At 36.4% G+C, this 26,151-nt stretch overlaps 1 protein-coding gene across 1 annotated transcript; it reads right to left on the bottom strand.

Moving 5' to 3' along the window:
• Window positions 1–740: 740 nt before the first annotated feature.
• Window positions 741–25,593, bottom strand: EPYC (epiphycan; the record flags this gene model as incomplete). The annotated part of the gene is made up of 6 exons (XM_080935348.1): window positions 741–911; window positions 4,337–4,432; window positions 5,989–6,191; window positions 6,984–7,142; window positions 10,267–10,441; window positions 25,429–25,593. The coding sequence occupies 6 exons, from the start codon at window positions 25,591–25,593 to the stop codon at window positions 741–743; spliced, it is 969 nt and encodes a 322-aa protein (XP_080791474.1).
• Window positions 25,594–26,151: the final 558 nt, after the last annotated feature.

Here is a 26,151-nt window from a genome sequence, read left to right on the forward strand (position 1 = left end):
GTATTTTCCAAAATATATAAAGACCTCAAGAAGGACTCCAGAGAACCAAATAACCCAGATGTTCCTCAGTAAAGGAAAGGATATAGAAAATGTGGTACGTCTACAATGGAATACTACCCAGCTTTTAAAAACAATGACTTCATGGAATTCATGGGCAAATGGATGGAACTTGAAAATATCATCCTGAGTTGATTGTCTTAACAATGATAGATGCCGTTAAAAAACTGAAGAAACGTGTATTGCTATTGTATACAGTTATTTGCAAATGATGATTATAAGAAATATTTTTCACAAGACCAGATATTTTCAAACATATTTAATACTTTTTTGTGCTCTTAAATGAATCAGGTGGGAACCATACACCAGTAAAAATAAAGACTAGTGAAGTTTAATTGTCTACTTCTTAGCAACATATCTAAAGTATTCATTTCAAATGTTTTATTTCTGACATATTTAACTTGACATGAACACCTACACTTTTTGAATTGCATGAGATTTGACAACTACTTCAAATACATAGTTATTTAGTTTACTGTCTATATACTTTGTTAACTTATACCTAATCACACTAACTTAAATTATTGAACTCTCATTTTATCTTCATACCCTTAGTTATTTTTATATAATCATGCCACATTTTTAATACATCTGAAATATACTGAGTTTGTTTCTGAAGTGAGATAGGCTTTACTTGGCTATAGAAAGCATCCCAATTCTGATGTTTGCCTAACATTCTGACATTAGATAAAACTTCCAATGGGCAAACGAGGTAGACACATGTACGCTTGAGGAGTTTTGCTGAGGTTGATAGGGTTTCCATCCAGTCGAATATCCTCTAATGCCTTACGAACATAAGTTAAATTTTTAACATTACAGAAGGTGTCCTCATGCATCTCCAGAATGTCATTGTTCTAAAAAAGAAAAAAAGTAGAAAGAAAAATATAATACCCTGAAGGTGTTGAGTACATAGTACAGTTTGAGTCACATCTTTTATTTCTTTTATTTATTCCACCAGTCAAAACTGGTGATTCTATCATTATAATATACCAGGCACTGTTTGTGGCATAAGTATATAATTAAATAACAAAGCAGACATGTTTTTTTTTTTTATCAGTATGTGGAACATAATGGGATATATGTTAATGAAATATAAGCAGGTGAGGAGGATTATTGGAAGAAAGAAGTGTTTCTAAGAATGATGAATACTTTGATGACAATATCATACAAGAATGCATGGGCATAGAGAGAGTCAAGGGAAAAGCATCCTGGGAAGAAATCAAGCAACTCCAAAGTCCATAGCATCTCTGTGATGCTGCTTCTGTATATTTAGAATTCAAGTCAACTTTGCTGAAGTTAACTGAACAAGAGAGGAAGCAGATTTTTCTTTTCCTAGTACTGGGTAGTTACTGACTTACCTCTGTGTCCATTATATTCTCCATTCTGAGTTCACATATGTGAAATTACTAAATGTTATTTTTTAAGGAAGTGTGTGTTTCTAAAATAAATTGACTACTGGAGGAGAGAGGAGGTGACCATTGAAAATTGGCTTAAATGGTAGTAGTGAGGGTTGGTCACTTAGTATCGTGTGTTAAAAGTTATATGGGCTATAGTATGATGTTTTCTTCTTTTCTATTATCTCTGAATATTTCATTAAATGTTTATATTCTTTCTTATCCACTCATTTGTTAATGCAAGAGTGAATCGTTACCCAATACAACAATGGCTTTATGGCTCTTGTGAAAACTAGTTTAATAAATATTTGTGTGCAAGTTTTATGTGGAGAAAAATAATTTTTTATTTTATGCATATATGTATATACCAAATTGGTGAAGTATAACTCTCTCTTTTGAATTTAGAGGAATTCTTGAAGTATTCTCAAAAGCAGTTACAACATTTTATACTCCGAATAACAGAAAACACATTTTCAGAAAACCTGAAACATAGTTGTGGATGTATTAGTTCATTGTATGTTTGTTCATTGCCAGTTTGCAGAGGTACAGTTGATATCGAACTATTATAATGTATTGTAGATTATGGATTCCAAGATATTATAGAATAGCACAGAGATATGTTGGTCTTATAGCCTAGCCTGCTACACTGTTGAACTCCAATACTATGCTAAGGGCTTAGTTACTTCCTTACAATTTGCTACATGCAAAACTTGCAGATGAATTTAAGAAGCATGTGCATCTCAATATACAGTTTTCCAATCCATAGTATTAAGTTATTTTTACATTTTCTAGACATTAGTACTATTTACATCTGTGTTGCATCCTTGATTGTACAATGTTTACTTATCTTTTGTTAAATTATTTTTTGTATTTAAAAATAGGTGTCATTTTTTAAAAGAGAAAGGATTTGCTTGTATGTGATAGTGTGCATTAAATTTTCCAGCCTGAGTAGGCAAAGAATAGAGTCTCTCTAACATGTTTCAGATTGTATCTCTGATATGTAGGGAATTCCAAGGTAGCTACAGCTACATACAAAGACTCTGTTCAAAAGTCTAGATAGATAGATAGACAGACAGATGGATAGATAGATAGATAGATAGATAGATAGATAGATAGATAGATAGATAGATAGATAGATACATAGACAGATATTAATTTGATGAATGACAAACAGATGATAGATAAAATATTTTCTCAATATAGTTCTCAGATTGATTTTTTGTAATCAATCAAGTATAATTCACATTTTTAAATGATCTTGCAGCTTGTCACATTGCTTAATTCCATCATAAGTTCATACATCTTTTAATGGATTCTTTCATATTTTCTGTGTATAAGATGTCATCTAAAAAGTAGAAAACCTACTTCCTTTACCATGTATGTGTAATTATTGATTTCATTGTAATAAGGTACTAATATTAAAGAATCTCCTTTATTTTGCTTGTGAGCTTAGAAATAATGTAGTAGAGTATGTTTGTGTGGGTTTGGAATGATTGGGTTGATGAATGTCCTTCTATTCCTGTTTTTTTTTTTCTTTAGAGAATTTGTAAGAAAGGGGTATTGAATTTTGTTAAATGCATGATTTTTTGTATCTATTTAGACAATAAAGCATATTTATTTTATATTTTGTTACTATGGCATATTTATGTCATTTCACTGATAATGGTTAAATTACTCTTTTATTTTTGAAATAACAACTTCTTGCTAATGGTATATCACTATTTTTACATGTCAGTGGATTTGGAATGTTGTTTGCCATCTTGGATTATGCTTATGAATGCATTTATCTGTAGCTTTCTTTTCTGTTGATAGATTTGTCTGTGTCTAGTTCTGTTACTGAGATAATATTAACTTTTGTCATGAAATAATACGCTTCCTTTCCATTATTTAGAATTATTTAGAATTCTTTGTATAGGATTAAAATGTATGAAAGAAATAATACTGGCTAGAGAAATTCAGGAGACAAGTGTGCCATATTTCAGATATATACAGAAATACAACACAAGTATACAAATATAAACATTAGTAGGAATAAGAAAAATGGAGATGTAAATAGTAATATAATGTTCAGAGAAAAATCATTGAAACCAGAAATTACTTCTTGCTTGTACTTTAGCAAATAATGGTTTTTTTTATATTAATATTTTTCACCAAATATTAGAATATACCAGAGAAGGCTGATCATAACTATAAAACAAGTTACAGCCATGTGGGTCTGAAGTAAATTATCTAACATTGTTTCAATAACTAAAATTGTTTCACAGAGCACAGTGTAACCCTATAGATGGCAATAAAATTTACTGAGAAATTCTTAAGTCAAAACATTTGTGAAAATGTGTTTTTCTTCATTCACCCCCAAAATAAGATTCTGCTTAATGGAAGTAGAAATAGCTTTCAAGTATTTTTTGTTGTTTTGTTTTTGATTTTCATAAGAAGAAGATAAAAGGGAAAAAAACTGAATGCTCTGTTACTGAACAAATGGAGACTTGTCATTTCGTTAGGACATGTGCCTACCTTTGGACTGAACTTACTTCATTATAAAACATGATATCAAAAAATGAGCCTGAAAAGAATTTTTTTTTTTCCTGGAAACTATAAAGCAAGCTAGATTTTTGCCTTCCTTTTATGGATCTCTGTATTTCTTCACTGGATGAGACTTTCAACTTAAAGAAAAGTATTTGTTAGCTAAATGTTATTTCTAAAAGAATAAAAGTAACAACCGAAGCCACCATGAATTTAATAGAATACATAGGACTGTGAAGACGCAAACACTTTATTAGAATGACTGGCAAAGAAATTAAAGCAGGGAAATCAGTGCCCATGTCAATAGGTCATGATGGATGAATCCTCACGTTTTTGGGTTCAGTTTACCATGAGACACCTACCTGGAGGTGCAGAGCCTGCAGACCTTCCGGGAGAGGTAGAGGGATGTGGTCCAAACTGTTATCCGCGATATAGAGATGATGGAGATCATACATATCCTGAAAATAACCATATAGAAAACTGACTTTCTTCTCTATGCAGTGAATTTAAGCTAGTATGGCACCTGTCAGGACCTTGGGTTTTAAATTGCTAGACTCTTCAGTCAATTTTGAAATAAAATTTGGCTGTAAGCGTTTTAATGGGAATGAAAATTATAGCTTAATTGTATAAAAAGTGTTATGTTCAATATAATTTCTCAGCTTACAAGAGGCAGCTGTTTTCTATTGAATATGTTTTGAAATTAGATATCAAAGGAGGTGTGTGTGGGGGGGGGTGGGTGTGTGTGGGGGTGTGTGAGTGTGTGAGTGTGTGTGTGTGTCTGTACGCATTCTTTTATAGGTTTGGAAAAATGAAAATTTCATTTAGCTAATGACTAAATGCTTAGTAAAGAAAATTGTAGTATGGCAAGACAGAAAACTTTTAGACAATAGCTGGTATATGCCTGCCAAGCACCCCAGTGAAGTAGCAACACATCTCCACTCATGCCATCTCATTTCAACCCTTGCCAGTGTGGAGGATAAGATTCCCTAAATTCAGCTACCATTGACTTCAGAACTCTTCAGAAGATCACACTTTTCACCATCAGCTCCCTGAGTACAATAATATTCCCTTCAAAGACCATGTAAATCTTACCATTCAATTTATATCTACAGGAGAAATTCAAATAGAGTGAGAGATGCTTAAGAAAAATGAATGAAGGAGCTGAAAGCACTTGCAACCCAATAAGAACAACAACAATATCAACCAACCAGATACCCCAGACCTCTCAGGGACTAAGCCACCTCCCAAAGATTACACATGGAGAGACCCAAGGCTCCAGCCACATATATAGCAGAGGATGGCCTTGTTGGACGTCAAGGAGAGATAGGGCGTGGGCTTTGTCCTGTGAAGGCTCAATGCCCCAGTGTAGGGGAATGCCAGGGTGGGGAGGTGGAAGACAGTAGGTGGGACGGTGGGGGAACACTCTCATAAAGTCAGGGGAGGCAAGAGGGGATAGGAAAATTCCGGGGGGAAACCAGGAAAGGGGATAATAATTGATATGTAAGTAAATACAATATCTAATGAAAAAAGAAAAAAGAAATCTAGGTAGCTGTTATTTTTGAAATACATCTGTTGTTCTAAGCAGAGCTTAAAAATCCAAACTTGTTTTCCTCACTTAGAAAAAAAAAATTCCAAAGGATATCTCAATCTAAACTCTTCTGTCCTAATACCTCATTCCTCCCTTCCCAATTACCCAACAACCCGATATCTATCTTCCCTTGAGTGGATCTTTAAGGAAAGTACGATTTTCTCTTTTTTCTTGCCAGAGCTTTTCTCAAACATGTGTCTAAGTGCCACTAGCTTCTAATTCCTGCTTTCCATTCATGGGGCTTGACAACTCTCAGAATGAATCAGAATATACCATACTTTCAATTTCCATAGAGAATGCAGAGAACTTTAGAAGGTAGAGTTGCCATTCCATGAAATAGTTTTGCAGATGAGCAAAGGCTAGACCATGACGGACGAGAAAGTGAAAAATGAAAGGTACTATATTCATGTAGCATCAAAAACTTACTTTAAATGCTTCTTGCTTAATACCTTTCCTTCCTAGTCTATTGTTACTGATATCAATAAATGTCAAAGTGTTTGGCAATTCTGGTAGCTGCTTTATGTTATTGTCACGCAGAACCAGTTCTTGGAGGCGAGGCAGCTTTCGGAATGCATCTTCATCAATCTCTGATATTAAATTTGATGTCAGATCAATTCTTTTTAGATCACCTAGAAGAAAAAAATAGTAATAGCTAAATATTCTTGAATATGGTTGACTCAGAAAATGAGTAAATATATATCACAAAAAATATGAATATTAATTTGTATTATATCAGTAATAAAATAATTATTTTATGAAAGTACTTTTTAAATTAAATCTGAGTTCATATTCCTAGAAGAAATTCTCATTTTACTAAATTAATGGTCATATTATATTTTCAATAGTTATTATTCCCTTTACATTTTTTGATAATGTTTGTCTGGATTTTTCTCTTTAAAGTGTTTTTCTCAGAAAAAAAATTTGCTACCTTTTTTTTCTGATAGTCCATGGTACAGACATTTAAAAATATTTATATTGTTAAAGTGCTTTATCAAGAACACCACTAAAATTCTTCTAAGAAAGCAACTATTCTAAATTAGAATTTCAGTTCATATTCTTTAATCCTAAATCAATTATGCTTCAAATGGAAGCTTATCAAAGAAGCCCAGACACTTGCTAGTTTAATACCATTGCAGTACACACAAAATTGCAATGTGAAAATTAGTTGTAGCTTATGAAATATGCTATTTATCATTATACTTAGTTAAAATAGCTTGAAAATAACAGTTATGTGATTTTATTCATTTTTGACTATGTGTTCTTCCATCTTACCATTATTAAAACATAATTTCCAGTATTTAAGCAAAAAAGTAACTAATTTTAGAGCTTTATAAAATCAAAACTTCATTCTAAATATCAACATTTTATATGATAAAAATTTAGGGATATCTACAAGGAAAGATAAATATGTATATTCGTACTTAAGCTTGCAAAGTCATTTTTGTTGATCTTTTTAATTCTGTTAAAGCGTGAATAGAAATATGTAGTCTTCTTGGGCAGTGGAGGAATCGCATCAAGTTCATGGTCATCACAGTAGACAGTGGTACTTATACAAGTACACAGAAGGCAAGTTGGAAAGTCTGAAACACATAAATAAATACTTATATGTCATTAAAAATTTCTAAGAAGAACATGGTTATGATTGCTCAATGTACAAGATTAAAATATCTCTCAGGCCTTCCTGATGTATTTCACACACTTTCTTTTTTTCAATTTTATTGGATATTCTCTGTATTTACATTTCAAATGTTATACCCACCCACCCACACTCCTCTCCCTCCTTCCCCTCAACTTGCTTCCATGAAGGTGCTTCCTCTCCCAAAGACCCTCTCCACTTCATTGCCTTGGCTGTTTGAAGATGTTGTTCTTCCCATGAGGCTGCAAACCTTTCAGTTTTTTCAGTCCTTTCTCTGGCTCTTTCACTGGGGTCCCTGTGTTCATTCTAATGTTTATCTGCAAGCATCTTCTTCTGTATCTATATGACTCTGGGAGAGTCTCTGAGAAGACATTCATATCTGGTTGCTGCCAGTAAATACATTTTGGCATCAGCAATAGTACTTGAGTTTGGTGGCTGCATATGGCATGGTTCTCCAGGAGAGGCAGTCTCTGTAAATCTTTTCTTTAATTCCAGCTTCTCTATTTGACCTTGTATTTTTTCCCCTGTTTTGTTCTTTCTTACAAGAAGGACTGAGGCATCCACATTCTGGCATTCCTTCTTTTTGAGCTTTATAAATTCTGTGGATGGTTTCTTGGGTATTCCAAGCTCTTTTGGGGGGGGGGTAGTATTGACTTATAATTACATACCATGAGTACTCTTATGTGACTGGGTTACATCACTCTGGATGATAGCTTTATGTTTCATCCATTTGCCTAGCAATTTCATGAAGTTTTTGTTTTTAGTAGTTGAATAGTACTCCATTGTGTATATGTACCACAATTTCTGTATCCATTCATCTACTTACTGAAGGACATCTGGGTTCTGTCTAGCTTCTGGCTATTACAAATAAGGCTGCTATGAACATTGTTGAGCATGTGTCTTTGTTAGATGTTGCAGCTACTTTTTGGTATATCCCCAGTGGTGGTATAGCTGGGTTCTCAGGTAGTACTATGTCCAATTTTCTGAGGAATCGCCAGACTGATTTCCAGAGAGGTTGTACCAGATTACAATCCCACCAACAATGGAGGAGTATTCCTTTTTCTCCACATCCTCTTCTGCATCTGCTGTCACCTGAGCTTTTGCTCTTAGCCATTATGAATGGTGTGAGGTAGAATCTCAGTGTTGTTTTGATTTGCATTTTCCTGATTACTAGGGTTGTTGAGAACTTCTTCAGTTGTTTCTCAGCCATCTAATATTCCTCAGTTGAGAAGTCCCTGTGTAGCTCTGTACCTCATTTATTTGATACTCTAAAGTCATGGTAACAAGGGGAAGGTGAAGGAGAGGTGGGAGTTGGAGAAAGGAGGATAACATTTGAAATGTAAATACAGAGAATATCAATTTAAAAAAGAACTCTGTGGTAGTTTGCCTGTGGTAATGGTGTGAGCAACCACTAAACAGAGTCTTTACTTCACTATATGCTTAGGATTTACCTAGAAAATAATAAGCTTTAATAGAAACAGAGAAACAATGATCTGGAAAAAAGTATTAAAACAACAGGGCATTCATCGAGCCATATTGTGGACACCAAATGGAGGAAGAGTCTAAATGGAAAGGACAATTAATAGCTTCATTTGTTAAATAAATAAGACTTAAAAAGCTTCTTGAATTTTGTATTGCAGGTGTATTCAGACTTTGTAAAGTCTGTAGACTGGTAGTAATAGATGAAAAATTATAGTCTGTGGCAGCCAAACTAAAGCAAAAGAAAAGAAGAAAATTGTATAGAGGTTGTTTTTGAAAGAAAAGGTGAAAAAAGATGGTCTTAAATAAGATGTACTTGTGTGTCTTGGGAGAGGTTGTGCTCTAATTCAATTTCTGCAGCTATGATAAAACAAACTGACAATGAAGGATTTAAGGAATCAAAGGAGCAGGAGTATTTACAATTCTAGATTACAGTCTGTCACTACAGGGAAGTCACAGTAGCAGGAACTTGGATCAGCTTGTCACGTTGCATCTGCAGGCAAGAGCAAAAAGGCATAAATTCATGTTTGGTGCTTACTTTGCCTTCTGTACTCCTATCCAGGTCAAGATCCCAAACTGGGCAGCATTGATGTCAGTCATTTTCATACTTTATCTTCTACAGTTATTTAAGGTAATCAAAACAAATCTCCACAGAAACACTCATGGGCCAATCCTGATCTAGAGAATCCCTCACTGAGACTCTTCCTAATCACAGTGGTGCAAGTTGGAATAAGATACACCTCAGTCCAGATAAGGAAAGGCCAGATGGTGAAGCGAAGGTAGAAGTAATTGAACCTGGTTGCACAGTAAAAAGTACCAATTCCTCACAAGTGGGAAGACATGCAGTCTCTCAGTTATACTAGCAATATTTGAGTGGAATTAATGATTGTTACTATAGGTGAGTTGTGAATCTCCTATAGCTGGGTGACTGTGTTTCTCTGTAAAGTAAGAGATTGGATGATGAAGTTCTTGGGTAATAAAAGAGATGTGGATGAAAACAGTGAGGTGCGAGGTGAATAGAGGACATGAAGTAGCTTCAGTGTAGATTTAGATTAAGGAGATACATGATCGGACAGTGGAGAGGTAGGCGGGGAAAAGGTAGGAAAACGGAAAAGGGCAGGGACTGTGGAGGAGATCAAGATAGAGCTAAAGCAGACAGATCCTGGTGGCTGTAATCTGACAGAGGTAGCTATGAGTATTTTAAGGTTCCTACAATTTTGAGTCCCCTCTTTCAAGATCCTTTCTGAGAACCTGGGTGTAGTGAGCAGCGGTGTAAATGTCCCATCTATGGCTGAGCACTCACAGGTACTTATGATCATCATGCTGTGCAAAAATGAGTCTGTGTTGCCATGACCCACTCTAATAAGACACATCTCTGGCAAAAATTGGGAATCGCAACAACCTATGAATAAAACCTGATGGGCAACATGTCTACTACTTAGCAGTACAATACCCGTAAGTTCTCCCTTAGGACTCATGACCTCTTTTGTCATTTGGGATGCAGACTCCTCGGGGAATGAGTTAAAACTTGATAGTTTTGAGAGATGGAAAAGCGTATTTGGTTATATGTCACTATTAACTTATCTGACCTTCGTTGGTGTGTGGACCCAGAAGTCCTGGGAATTCTGGCTCCTGTGGGGAAGAGCCGTCGATCAGCCTGGGAGTAGATTCTTCATCCTTGTCCTCATCCTGGTTGTCCTCTAGCTGTGGGCTTGGGGTGAGGAGCTCTCTGATCCCAGAAAGTCTCTCTGTCACTTTCTCAGCCTGGAAACAAACAATTTCACAGTAACCTCAATCACCCTCTGTGCCCATGGTACAAATGTAAAATGTGTCAGGCTGTGCCACAAGATGTCAGTACTGTTCTTACAATCAACACAGGCTGCCTCGCCCACCAATGCTTCTCAGAAACAATTATTGTTTTCAAAAGTTTGTTTCTCAATCTTAGAAACTGGTTTCAGTGCCCCCGACCACTTTTGTGGCTATGTCTTTGAGCCTCATACATTTTATTTTTTTCATTTGAAAGGTTTAAAATTATCCTAACAGGGCAAAAATTTTTAAAGACTCAATAAAAACACAATGAAATGATTAAAATATCTCACTTATTTTTAATGATGCAGACTTATACAAACATAGTTCTTAGATTCACTTTAATCAAAAGTATACAAAACAACATTCAAAAGTCTCCCCTTCAGTCCTGAGCCCAGTTCACTCTCATCATCCCTTGAAGATAAGGATTGAGATACTGACAAGTATTTTATTTTCCCCCTTCTTAATTGGTTAGATTATTTATTTACATCTCAAATGTTATTCCCTTTTCCATTTTCCCCTCTGGAAACCCTCTATTACATCCCCCATCCCCCTGCTTCTGTAAGAGTGCTCCCTTACCCATTCACCCACTTCTGCCTCACCACTGTAGCATTCTCCTACACTGGGCCATGGAACCTTCACAGGACCAAGGGCCTTCCTTCCCATTGATGCTAAACAATGCCATCCTCTGCTATATGTGCGCTGGGGCCATGGTTCCCTCCATGTGTCCTCTTTGGTTGGAGGTTTAGTCCTTGGGAGCTCTGGTGGTCTGATTGGTTGAAATTGCTGTTTTTCCTATGAGGTTGCTAACACTTTTCTTCCTTCAGATTTTTATTTCTGAAAATCAAATCTCTTCCCCACAATTATTTTGTGGCCTTTTATTGAAAATTAATCTTCCTACCGAGGTAAAGCCTACAGTAGCATAAAACATTGCAGTTTGATTATAGATACCATTTAGTGTAGATATTTCCAAGTGGATACAAAATACTGCTACAACATCTGAGTATATTAAAGTTGACATTTTTTTGAGACCTTTGGCAATAGGGGACACTTAAAAATGGTAAAAAAAATTTCGTACTTTTCAAAATAGGTTTTCAAATTTTACTTTCTGTTTGCCCTACATCTTTTGTGGTATAAGTTACTGCTTTTAAAATATTTAGAAATCCACCATTTCCAGTTCCATTCCCTTATGCTAGCGAGTATTCCTCTCTATTTCTCAAGAAGTGTGTTCTTCTCCATGACCCTGTAAGCCTCAGACAGAGATCTGTTGAAAACATTTGGAGCAGCAACACGCTGACTCCACTCCTCTCCTGTGCTGCTCTCCTGAGATCACCAGCAATCCCACATGCCTGACTGATCATAACAGTGTGCAAACACATGCATTTATTTGCACCCATTGAAAAAGCAAAAGACACACCAATTTCAAAATCAGCAAATTAGTAAATTGTCTTATAATAACCATGTGATTTTTTAAGATGAACATATTTTCACACTTTTGATGCATTTGAGTATGTTTCATTGCTAATGAAAACAGTATTAATTTAAGGAATGTTTTCCTATCTTGGCAGCTGTCTACTGTACATGCGCGCCCATTGGTTTATCCCATACTCAGGCTTATTTGATAGTAAACACTGAATTATTCCTCTGCCATTGTGCTTGTAGGCAGAAGCATAATAAGCAACTGGTACAATCTATGGAGTATATTCTTTAAAAATCCTTGTCTAAGATGCATTTAATTCAAATATGCTCATAACCCTAAGGATTTTGTGCAAAGACTGTGAATGTGTGGATGCCTGCTTTCAAACGAAAATTCTAAGAGTAGATGGCTTGATATTGCAGAAGACATTCAGAGATGCTAAAAAAAAAAAAAAAAAAAAAAAAAAAAAAAACCCTGGCAGAAATCTCCAGCTGAGAAGCTGGGGTGCATCTACAGAAAGACACATGGTTTCCATCGGTGTGGTCACAGTGAGGCAGCTGCAGTGGAATGGCTTTGCAGAGACAAAAAGTGGGCTCCATCGAGAGAGGAAATTGAGACAGATGTTTCATGGAATGGAGGGGCCTCCTAAAGGGAGGAACACATTCCAGACACATTGCCTTGAATTTTTAACTCTGTAGGAAAATGCTTGTCCATCTCCCCCAACCCCCAGATAATTGTTTTTCCACTGATCTGATGTAAACTGTAAGGTCTCATTTGTCATTCAATGTAATGAGGCCAAACAGCTTTTGCTGCTTTATTCCTGCTTGCTTGCAAATACAAAGAGCAACCTCTAAAGCAAGGAGAGGCAGGGCATTTTCATTTCAGCAAAATTGCAGAACCCTAACCCCATTACACTGTGCCTGGAGAGTCTTTTGCAGGGTAGACACATTTATTCTGATAATTAAATAAAAGTTTTTGAACTCCCATCTTTTCCCCTTTTCTAGTAATCTTCAAGCTTCAATGTGAACTTTGAAGCAATTCATTTTCAAAAGAATTGTGAACGTCTGTCTGTCAGAATGATGGACTTATTTCTTTATGCTTCCGAAACCTAAATGTGGATATAAGCATAACTCTTCCCCTACCAAATACTCTTTAGCTATATTGGTTTCACTCTAAGGAAAGTACAATCGAGTATTTCATGTGAATATCCACTGATTATTTCATACCCATTCCTTATTACTTTTGCATTATCTCTTAATTCAGATTTGCTGTCTGTGACTTCATAACATGTGCATTATGACTTTCCAGCCTTTACAGATATCCCACAGCATAATCCCTGCACTTAAGATAATAACCTAGGGACAGGTAGCAACACAAACTCTATCAGATTTTTTTGTTGTTGTTGCTTTAATTTTGGCTTTGCAGTAACTTGTATATCTCTGGTACCTTGATTCCTAACCTTGAACTACAATATGTGTCATGGTAGACTGTGTTTAGGGGTATAGTTAATTTCTACAAAAGAATAGACACCGGAAATGACAGCTCGGATACAGCATCATGGGTTTGGGAGAACTCAGCAGCTGTTGCCATGGGAGACGGGAGGAAAGTTCCAAATAAGTAAGGATATCCTCAGGGTTCTTCACTGCCATTGCTTTGCACAGCTGGGACCCCAGATGTTCATCTTAGGGTACAGAGCTGTCACAGGCCAATGGACAATGAGACAGGAATATGAGTCTCTAAGTGTCTGCTCCCTGAAGGAAACTTCTTAAAAAAAGAAAAGCTAAATGCAATTCCATATTTTTATGTCACAGAGTACTGGGGTTTGTACAAAATCTTCATATTGATATAAATAATCTTAGAAAATATTTAAGGTTTGCAAGTCTGGTCATGGGTACTACCGTTTCTATACAGAAAAATTTCCTCATAAAAGTTATGTTGTGCTACTTTAAGTGACAATCTTTTGTTTAAAGTATTTTGACCAAGTATAGGTTTACCTTGAGAAACCCCACCTCACTGATCCATGTAATTATATTAGTATTTGTAAAACTGTGTGATGTAATTTGGCTTAGTTACGGGGAGATAATATGAAAAATGAATGTGCTTTGAAACAGAAGCCACATTTCTTCTAGATTGTTTTCCTGGATAGAATCCCTCCAATATGGACGGCTTTCTTTTAAAACACCACAAAAAATAAAGGAAAAGTAAACATACAACTTCCATATGGGTGGGGTGCTGGAAGGATGGAGGGAGGGGAGACTGGAACAGCGATGTAATACATGAGAGAGTTACAAGAGAAAACAGAATAAAAAGTAAAAGAATAAACCTGAAAAGATGTAATGAATAAATAGAAGAAAGTCTTGCCCTGCACCCCTACTACATATTACTGAGAAAAATGAAGAGACGGGAGGACATGAAAATATCAAAAGGATGGTACAGGACAAAGCCCTAAGGAAGTGTCATACAGCAGAAACCAATATAAATATATTTCAGGGACAGTATATTACCTGTGATATGAAAGAAAAAATGCCATGAAACTAGGGCTTAAAGAATTTAGTGGTAGGAAGGTAAGGTATTAGTAGATGGGTTAATGCAAACCAAGGATGTAAGAAAAGCCTTATGAAAAAAATTGGACATAGTACTACCTGAAGACCCAGCTCTACCATTCCTGGGCATATATCCAAAAGATGCTCAAACATATATCAAGGACACATGCTCCACCATGTTCATAGTAGCCTTATTTATAATAGCCAGAAGCTAGAAAGAAACAAGATGTCTTTAAACAGAGGAATGGATACAGAAATTGTTGTATATTTACACAGTGGAGTACTACTCATTTATTAAAAACAATGACTTCATGAAATTTGTAGGCAAATGGATGGAACTTGAAGCAATCATCCTGAGTGAGGTAAATCAGTCACAAAAGAACACATATGGTATACACTGACTGATAAGCAGATACTAGCCCTAAAAGCTCGGAATACCCATGAAATAATTCACAGACCTTATGAAGCTCAAAAAAAAGAAATGCTAGAATGTGGTTGCCCCAGTCCTTCTTAGAAGGGAGAACAAAACACTCTTTGGATGTAATAAAGTGACAAATAGGGGAGCAGGGGTTGGAGAAAAGATCATCCAGAGACTGTCTCTCCTGTAGATCTATCCCATATGCAACAACAAAACCCAAGCAGTATTGTTGATGCTAAGAAGTACTTACTGATTGGAGCCAGATATGGATGCCTCCTCAGAGGCTCTGCCAGAGCCATACAGATACAGATGAAATTGCTTGCAGCTAACCATTGGACTGAACATGGGACCCCAGTGAAGGAGCTAGAGAAAGGACTGAAAGAGCTGAAAGGGTTTGCAAACCCATGAGAAGGACAACATTATAAGTGAACCAAACTCTCCAGAACTCCTAGGGATTAAACACCAACCAATGAGTACACATAGAGAGACCCATGGCTCCAGTTGCATATGTAACCGAGGATGGTGTTGTCTGGCATCAAGGGAAAAGAGGCCTTTGCTCCATTGAAAGTGCGTTTTTCCAGTGTAGGGGAATGCCAAAGGACTGAGGTGTGAGTGGTTGAGAGAGGAAGCACCTTCATGGAAGCAAGCAGACCAGATGGGAAGGGTGGGGGGGGGAGGAGATAATATTTGAAATGTAAACAAAGTGAATATCTAATAAAAATAAAAAAGGAAAATCCATTAGTTAGTAAATTTATTTCAGAATATGTTTTAAAAAGAAGTGTTTGAATGGAGGTGTCCTAGTGGACACAGCACTTCCAGAAGACATGGGTTATGAGATCAAAATCACAGTGCAAAGCATAGCCTTTGCCCAAGAAAAAACCCAGATGTCTGCAAAACAAGAGAAGTTATTGTTCTTATTCTCAGTTTCTCACCAAAGCTACAGGGGAAGACCTGCTCGCTGACTTGCTGAGGAAAAACACATTTTCTCAGTATCTGTCAAACCAATTTGAAAATCATTCTCCTGGCTACTTTTCATTGTACAGAAAGCTATATATAAAGGCTCCTGAGGGGGAAAAATAGACTGTTGTGGTTTCACCTTGTCCTGGATCCAGCAAGCCACACCACCATCTGCATAAGTGTGCCCTTTGGTGCAGTAGTGACAGGCCTATTATGAGGTAAGCAACTGTATTTTTGTAGAAGAATGTTCCACAAGAAGTCTCATATTTGGGATTTTAATATTGTTTGAAGCCTGTGCCAAGCTGGTCATAGAGCTTAGAGTAGAACTCTTAGAGCTTAGTAGAATAGAGCTATTTTCTTGTTAACCTAAATGTGCATGCTGTCAAATTACCTTCTAAATGTTTACATTTGTAACAACAGGCATAGGATCCTATTGAAGTTCATCAGAAGGGCTTCCTTCACAGTGGGTCGCAGTTAATGGAATGATGCTTATGTGGTCCAAGTACTTAGAACAGGAGACAGAGTGTTCAGTTATAAATGGCTCTTGTTTATCACCACTCCTCAGTTAAGGCTCAAGAGACATTGTGGAAGAGTGGGTGGGAAGATCTGGAGGATGGATGGATGGATGGATGGATGGATGGATGGATGGATGGATGGATTAGGTGGATGGATAGATTGGATTGGATAGATGGATTGGTTGATGGATTGGATTGGATGGGGAAGAATGTTGGAATATGCTGTCTTCTGGACATGATATGGCTGCCACCTTTCAGACCTTCCCCACGTTTTGTTCTCCAGCGCAGCTCATTGATCTCAGGCCTTTACCCCTTACTAGGAAGTTGTGAGCAGTTGCTAGCTGCAGGGAGAAGGGAGTCGGTTTTCTTTGAGGGTGTGGCTACAGATATGGCTATCAGAGATAAGGTATAGTGTATTATCCAAATTACAAATGCAGACATGAAGAAGAGGAAGATGTGTTTGGGGGAAGGAAAGAGGTGGAGCCTGAAGGAGGAAAATAAGGAGTGGATACAATTATAGTATATTTACGTTTTCAAAGGAGAAAATGATTGTGTATGAAAATAATTTAAAAATAGGAAGTAAGTGGCTTTGAAAAAAAAAATAATAATAAAAGTACCTCAACATGTAACCTAAATTTATTTGTCAACACATGCATTTCAGTGTTGTGAGTGTGTTTTTTACACTGGGCAATTTTAAAGCTGTAAAAGTAATTCATGCCTGATCAAATGACACTTACTGCACAAGTGGGTTACCTGAGTTTGAACTTCAAAAGCCCATAAAAAAAATAAGGAGCATCTCTAATCTTGGACCTTATACTGGGAAATGTCTATGTACCAACTTAGGCCATATGTGCAGAAAAAGAAAAAAAAACCAAAAAACAAACAAACAAACAAACAAACAAAAAACCAAAAAACCAAAAAACAACAATAACAAAAAAAAAAAAAAAAAAAAAAAAAAAAAAAACCACCCCAAAAACCCTGGAAAAAAAAAAAAAAAAAAAGAAAAAGAACCTGTTTTAACCGAAGGATAAAGTTAGAGTTGATATTTGGGTTAGTCTTCTGACCTCTTAATGTTTACCCATATTCACACACACACACACACACACACACACACACACACACACACACACACACACACATACACACACACGGGGGGGGTGGAGGGAGGGAGAGAGGGAGGGAGGCAGAGACAGAGACAGACAGAGAGACACATAGAGAGGATTCAAATGTTTAACTAAGCCAGAGAATCAGAGAATTCCTAAACCAGGGAAGTATTCTCTTTCATGGAACAGGATATAGCAGCAGACAGGAAGTGAAATCAGTCCTGGACAGTTGCAAAGCTCAGGAAGAGAGTTTGGTTTTCACTACTCAGCAAAACCCTTATGAAATAACTACAGCAGCATCCAATGAAGAATATTCTGAGGTTGGTTCCTCAACTAAAACTAGAATAAGTGTGAATCACTGTCAAATTCTCCCAGAAGCCACACTGCATAAATTTTATGGAAGGATGCAAGTGGAGAAAGAACTAGCATGTTTCTCAAGACTATTCATCCTTGAGAGCCTATTAGAAAAATCCTTCATGTCATCTAAGAGTGTCTCATTTGATAGAACTCACACTTGATGCAACATCAAGTATAATAAATACAGGGCTGGGGGAAAATGGGAATGTCAATTTCGTGAATCTGCAGAAAGTAAAATGGACTTCAAACAATTGCTGGTACTTGAGATTGCCACTCAGTGTGCCAGAAGGCAGGGACAGAGGTGCAATTACTTTGGTTGGCATGAGTTTCCCCAAAATTCATCACAGTGACCTTAAATAAGGTTACTAGAAACTTCGCCAGTTTCAGATTCCTTGGACTCACACAGGTTTTCCAATCTTGTTTCAGTGTGTGTCTTGGTGTGGATCTTTTTATATGAGTTCTAATGTCTGTGGAGACCAGACACATCTTATTCCTCTGAAGCTTGAGTTACATACAGGTTGTTGTGAGGCCCTTGAAGTAGGTTCTGGGAACTGAACTCAACCCTACTTCAAGAAGAGTAGATAGACTCTCTTAAGCTGCTGAGCTGTCTGTCTTTTGTTACATTTATTTATGTAAATGACTTGAGATCCTGATCAGATTCATGATGATATTTAATTCATGAAGGAATTTATTGTCCTGTGCATTTTCTAAATAGAACCGTATAAATTTACATTTCACTACTTCAATGGACCCTTATAATTTCCTTTCCTCTGGTATATTAAATTGTGTATTTATAAGACTACTTTTCTATATGTCTTGAAAAACAGAAAGAGGTGGCCTAATCAGTACCTGCTCAGATATAAATCTAAGCACAGTGAAGTTTAGTACTCAGTGTTACTCAGGCCTCATGCTTTCTATGAGGAATCTGTCATAACCGTTATTCTTAGATGTTTCAGTAGATTTCCTTTGAATGAACCCACTATAAAACTAACTGCATTTATTAATGTTCTTTATGCCCAAGCCTCTACCTTAAACAATTAACATGTTTATTTGACCCAATCATCAAAAGATATACTAGGAGCAGAGGTAAAGTCATGCCTAAGGTCATAAAGTTGGTATGAAAACATGCACCCGATTTCTAGGCAATGTGACTCCCATTATTGCGAACTCCAGAGTTATTTATTTTGCCTTCCAACTTTGTCACACAATTCCTAACTGTAAGCCTTTGTCTTCAGCAGATCTTATTTACTTCATATATTTCCCTTCTGCTCATTCTTAGAAAAAGTGTTTGGAAAGAAATGTCATTTGGAGATTTATTTAATCACTGAGATCATATTGATAGAAATGAACCCATGGATTCACCTGTCTCCCCAAATATACCTCATAGTTGAACAAATAATTTTTGGCACTACTCAATAACCGTTATGTCAACAACTGAATTCCTCAGTGCTAAAGGGCACCAAGCTTTCAGCCTGTGGTGCTAATAATGCATTTAGATAAATTTGACATGCCAGCATCAGATATGCTTGGCACTGTGGAATTCTACTTTAAACCTGAGCATGGTGCTCAAATATATTGAAGTAATCTATATTAATTAATTAAAAGTAGTCATTCTGAACACCTGACAGTAAAAACTGTGATTCCCTCTATGTGCTTTGAAACTGAGGAAGAGAGAAGTGTGTGGCAAGCCCTCTCTCGCATTTCCATGAGCTGAATCTAGGTCGGAAAGATTCATTTTCTTCTCTGTTGAGCTTTTAACAACATTGACAGCTAAGACTCACATTGTGATACTGTGCCAATTATAATCACCTGAGAGCTATTATTTTTCTTATGACTTCATTTCATAGAATATAAAGCACTGTTTGGACAGAGTTGAAAGGACTCAAGTTTGGAGATCAAGCTGAAAAGTAACAGAGGTGGTTAGTGCCAATGCCTTCTTGCCTTGGCAAGAAAAGAATTCAGCTTAAATGTCACTCTGAAATGTCCTAGGTAAATAGTTTTGAGCAAAACTCTAGTCTTTAGTTACTTCTTTTATGTGGGCACAATAATATCTCCTGTTCATGAGTAGTCTGAATTAATTTACATATATATCCTCATAAAAATGTAAGACAAACAAACAGAAATTATTGACAATGTTTATCAATATATTTTCCCATTGAGACAGAAGGATTCTGACATTTATTGACATATCATTTCTAAAGTTTTAATACATCTTAAAATAAGTATTAGATTGTTCAAAATTCCCTGAAAAACAAATTTGCATAGTATTGATTAAATTAACCCACTGGAAACTCATCAGGGAAACTTTTCTCTGTAACTTCAACTAGAGGCACTTCAGAGAGGAGGCAGTTTCACTTCATCTATTTAACATTTGAAATAACTTTTGTAAGAACAAAAATCATCCAGATACATACTTTTCGTTTGTGCATTGCTTGCTTGTGTTTTAATGGGTTTTCTGAGATGCTTAATGATGCTATTAACTGCGCTTTTAATATAATGAAAGAAGTGAACATTTGAAAGAGCCACCTAACTTCAAAAATAAGTGGTTTTCAAAAAGACAATGCATGGCAGAATCAAACCATGTACAAGTAAGTCATTCATCCAAACTGTAAGACAGATAATGATTCTCATAATATAACATCAGAGATTTCACTGATGAAGCTTTAGATTCTACAACACAACATCTGTGGTGAGACAAACGCTGCAGCTCTAGACTAGCAACAAGTAATATTTGTAGCTCTTTTTAAAAACTACTAAAATAATTCTTCCCTTTGTACTACATCTCCATGTCAAGGTGGATTTCATCAGAATCCAACCAAAGTAGCCTAACACACTAAAGACCAAAGCAGATAAGGAGAAAAGCTGTGTTCTATTAGGCCAAACACTGAAGAGATTTAAAAATCAGCAGAACAGTGTCATTGTTACTATGTGATGAGTTTTGTCTTGAAAAGTCACTGCCTTTTCGTTAAAAAATAGTAATAATATCTAATTTCTCTTTAAGCCTACTAGGTGGACTGATCATATTAAATGCATATGTTAAATAAACATGAAATGTTCATTAAAGAAAACATACACTTCAAATTCATAATAAGAAGGATTGCCCTCAGCACTGAAGGGAAAAAACAAAGAAATCATTACTATGAAGAAAATTTTGCCTACATTTCTTTTGTTGTTGTTGTTTTTGTTTTTGTTGTTATTGTCTGTCCCTGGTATTTGCTTATGATTAAATATGCCATCCCATTTCAGAAAGCAATTTTAATGCAATGCACAATGATGCTTTAAAGGATCTACACAAAGGTTTAAGGCAACCAGAAAATAAAAACAGAGGAAGTTAAAAGAAACTAAGGTAGAAGAATAAAAACTAGTTTCAGATTTAAGAGCAAGCAAAACAGACTAACAAAAACACTTGGTTGCACGGTATATAGATTGGCAAAGAACCAAAGAAGCACCAAACAGAATTGCTGAGATAAAAAACTCAGGTGATATCACTTGTTGGCAAGGATGAAAGAAAAGCTTTCCTCCATTGCTGGTGGGATTGCAAACTGCTATAACCACTCTAGTGATCAATCTGAAGGTTCCTCAGAAAATTGAAAATAGATCTACCTGAAGACCCAGCTATATCACTCTTGGGTGTATACCCAAAAGATGCTCCATTATACCACAGGTGAATGTGCTGTAGTTGTTTATAAGGGCCTCATTTGTGAGAGCCAGGAGCTGGAAACAACAAAGATGTCCCATTAGAGTAGAATAGATGCAGAAAATAGTGCATTTACACAATGGAATGCTATTCATCCATTAAAAATGAGGATATTATGAGTTTTCTAGGCAAATGGATGGAATTAGAAAATATCATCCTGAGTGACATAACTCAAACCTAAAAGAACATGCATGTTATATACTCACTAATAAGTGGATATCAGCCAAAAAAGAACGGAATACCCAAGATACAATCCATAGAACTCACGAAGGTTAACAAACAGATAGAACCAACTGAGGATGCTTCAATCCCACTTGGGAATCAGAAGAAAAGCAATCACAGGAGGGAGAGGGAAAGGGTGACCCAAGTAAGAGAGAGAAGTGGGAAAAGGGGAACAAGATCACTTATTTGGGCAGCCAGGGTTAGGGGAGACACTAGAGAAGCCCCGAGGGCCATAAAGATGAATGAAACATGCAACCTAGAGGGTGGAAGGTGGGAGACACCCTCTAGAATGTAACAGAAACCTGAGAGGTAAGAGACTTTCAAGATTCAAAGGAAGGAGGGACCTTAGGTGAAATTCTTATGGAGATGGAATGGGGAGATGGAACTTCAAGAGATTATCTTCAAAGACGAAGCACCATATGGAGAGATGGGGCTGTTATCCCTGCTATCCCACAGTCAAAAACACTGACCTAGAATTGTTCCTGTCTAAGAGTACTGCAGGCACAAAAATGGAGATGAGCCTGAGGGAAAGGAGATCCAGTGTCTGGCCCAACTTGGATCTATATCAAGGTGAGGCTCCAAGGCCTGACATTATTACTGATGCTATGGTATGCTTAGACAGGAATGTCACATGGCTGCCTCTGAGAGTCCCAACAAGCAGGTGACTGAGTCAGACACAGATACTTGCATCCAACCATTGAACAGAAGTCTGAGAACCCTGTGGTTGAATTATGAAAAAGCTGGAAGAGGCTGAGAAAGAGGGTAAACCATAGGAGGACGCCCCAGTCACAACTAATCTGATCCTCTAAGATCTCTCAGATCCTGATCCACAAACCGAGCAGCATACATTAGCTGCCAAGAGACCCCTGACATATGTAGAGAAGATAACTACTTTGTCTGGCCTCAGTGAGAGAAGATGCACCTAATCCTCAAGAGACTTGAAGCTCCAGGGTGTGGAGAGATATGGTGGGGTGGGGACATGTTCTTGAAGACAGAGGGAAAGGAGGAATGTGATGTGGAACTGTGTGGAGGGCAGACTGGGAAGGGTGTAAGGACTGGACAGTAAATAATTAAAAATAATAAATAAAAAAGGAAAAATAAAACTTTCAATGCCTATGATTCAGGAAAGACGGTCCTCCTATGGAGAACCCAGGAGGATGTATATCTTCAAAAAAAAAAAATCATGTGTCATCACTGAATTCTCCACCCTGCTTCACAGCGACTATAGTAACAACCCCTCTTGTGTTCTCTAGTACAATGCATCTGCTTATTGAAGATCTGGGGTTCATGCAGGTCAAATAAAGAAAAGGCAAATACATAGGACTAAGTAATCTAGTTGGGTGAAGCCTTATAGATTGCAGCGGAAGAATGGAAATGCCACCAGCACCACATTTGGCATGAAATATATGCCTAAAAAAAGATAAGACACATAGGTGGTCCAGCGGTCTTTTTAAGAAAGTTTGGAATTCCTTTCCCCAGAAGAGAGATGAACTACCTATAACCTAAAAATTAATCCCTGAAAACAGGAAAATTCTAATAACCATGGTTATCAGAAATAGTTAAACCTCATAAATTCTACCATCTTCAAATGCTATGCTCTTTGATGAATCATCCAGGCAAGTACAAACATGCTTTGTCCTAAGAACTAAATACAGGAGATATATGTTACCTATGTGACATATGCACAATATAATGTCACATGTGTGTTGAGGCCGACATCAAGGAATAAACATACATTGTAGAATGTCTACGCCCAGACACTTCTTATAGTCCTCAGACACTGTTTTGCAGAAAAATTATTGATAGCCAATGCTATCTACAAAGTTTCTTTCTACTTCATATTTACACCAACATAGGTGGATCCTTGTCATGTACTTTCAGGCATGCTGGAACATTTGTAATCCAGTTTAACTAAAACCAATTCCAAGTTAAACAGATACTGTGGAAAAGTGTAGGAACAAGGAGAGGAATATACAAATTCTTAGTACTCGGATGGGACTTGTGGCTGTTGTTTTAAGACAATATTGTTTGTAGATATAACCTTGCCATTAATCTTAGCCAAGTTATTTAAAAGCGATGGTCTTTAAAGTTGCATCTGTTCAATGGAAATAGTAATAGCTTTTCAAAATTTATTCAAGGAATAATGTGAGCATGAGCTTTGCTTTAAAATAAAATTCTATCCCAAATGAGGGATATTAGCATGAGGCAAAGGCTGAGGCATTTACTACATGGTAGACACATGGGCGTTTGTTCATTGAGAGAAGATTGTATGCAAATCATCTTTATACAGACATTCTTAAACTACTCGACAGCAGGAGGTTCTCTGCTCACTTCCAAGAATATCTGGGGGTGTTGAGAAAATGTGCAGGATCCTGACAGAGATGACTAGTTTTAAATTTTATATAGAGGATGCTATCTCCAAAAAAATAATAATAATTCACAGTCTTCCCTGAAAGACTCAGAACTAAATGAAGTTTCTTGCACTGTGTGTTGAGTTCTCCTGAAGGAAATGAACACAGCACTCCCCCCACTTCTCAGAGAGATTCAAACGGAATTCTTTGCTGATAATTGTTAAATGTTTAGTCCCTGGCTTCTTTTTTACTCTATTTTAAAATGTGGAATAAATCAAATATATCTGAGCTAAAGTGTTTATCTTGGCAGATAGCTGCTGAGAGACCAAAACTTTATTAAAAACAGAAGAAAACTGAGATAAAATACGGGGAGAGAGTCATGCTGAGATGGAAGGAGAGAAGTGTGAATATTTTGTTTGGAGTTCTAATTCTTATTTCGGGGAGCAACATGAATTGTATCAAATATTTTGGAATCTTAAATTTTATACAAGTTAAATGTATTATACTGTCTAGATAGTGTTTTAGTCAAGGCCACAAAAAGTAGCAATTGAAAAGTTTACACTTAAAACAGTTCAAAATTTACATTGATCCTTCAAGGCTAATCTGATTTTCTCCCTTAATTATTCACATCTACATTTTTGCCAGTGCTGCATATTAATCATGCTTCAAGGTCTGTTTGCTTTCTGACTCATGAGAATTAGCCTGTATCCTTTAGTTATGTGAAAGTGTAAGTAAGCCCAGCATTTAATTAAAAACATGTCATATTAGATTTATGTAACAGTCTGTAAACTTGCCAATGCCTCTTTTACTGTTGGGGAGAGAAAATAACCATTCAGAAATGCAATGCACATTCCCTTCTTGCTGCCCAGCATAGTTCTAAACAAGAATGCTTTTTTTTTCTTGCCTGCTTTTGTTATTCTTGTCTGTTTGAACCTCATATATTTTCTTTATATTTTCCTTGCATTCCTGATTACATTTTAAAATGTACCAGTGGTAATTAATAGAAATTGTTGTTGGTTTATTGAGATGACTAAACATAGGAAGGTCCTCCGTTACCTGAGTTTTTTCATCAAACACCACATAGACAACCAAATATGTCAAATTTTCCTTTTACTCCCACATGTGTCCTTGTACATTCACAGTGAACAAAATTGCACATGCTGTGTCCAAATATTTATAGAAAATTGAGATTCAACCTTTGTTTATAAGTAAGCAGAATCTATGACCAGAAAGTAAGTGATTAACTAAATAAGTTTAAAAATAAAACCCATAATATTTGACAGCACATAAAAAAAATCAACAAACCTCTTATCAATCATCATTCAATCAATGCATTTAATAGCCTCATGTATGAGATATCATTACCTCTACTTGGTTGTCAGGTATGTGTTCATAGTTATAATAGGTCCCCGAGTCCTCCAAGATCGCATCATACACTTCTGAGTCATAGTTAAAGAGCTCTGTAGTTGGTGCGGCCAATAGAGCATCAACGATGATAAGTACCAGGACTATTCTTGCTAGTATTTTCATCTTTCAAGATTTCTTAAACAGAAAATGTAAAATACAAAACTTGGTAATAACTTAGAAATAGTTTGTGCTAAATAGAAATGATTGATCAATGTCAGCATCAAGAAACTCAAGCTAGTATCTTTATAGCATAATTTAAAAACAACACATGCAAATTGGTAATTTCAAAGAGCCAAATGTTCCTTTCACACACATCTTCATTTTTTTCATAATGCAAACTACAGTTTTAAAAAAAAAAGTGTCTTATGCTATTCATGAAGAGGAAAGTGTTAGGATGTGAAATGTTTGTAATGTATTGATTCACAAAGCCTTTTGTTAGCTGATAAATACAAGCCTCAGAGCTCCTTGTACCACTTAAGAAGCCCTAGAATTCTCAGTGACTTTGGGATGCAGGTGTGTGATGAGGATGATGATGAAGTTGGAGATGATGATCTTGCTATTGTATAAAGGAGGAGACTAACAGGTCATCACCAATACTATTGAAAATCATTACTCTTCCTGTGCACCCAAGTTTAAGGCTTTTCCTCTTCAAAACAAATTAAGGACGGCTATCTCTCCTTT

This window comes from Micromys minutus, assembly GCF_963924665.1.
Source record: "Micromys minutus genome assembly, chromosome: 22".
In the NCBI taxonomy this organism is placed as follows: domain Eukaryota; kingdom Metazoa; phylum Chordata; class Mammalia; order Rodentia; family Muridae; genus Micromys; species Micromys minutus.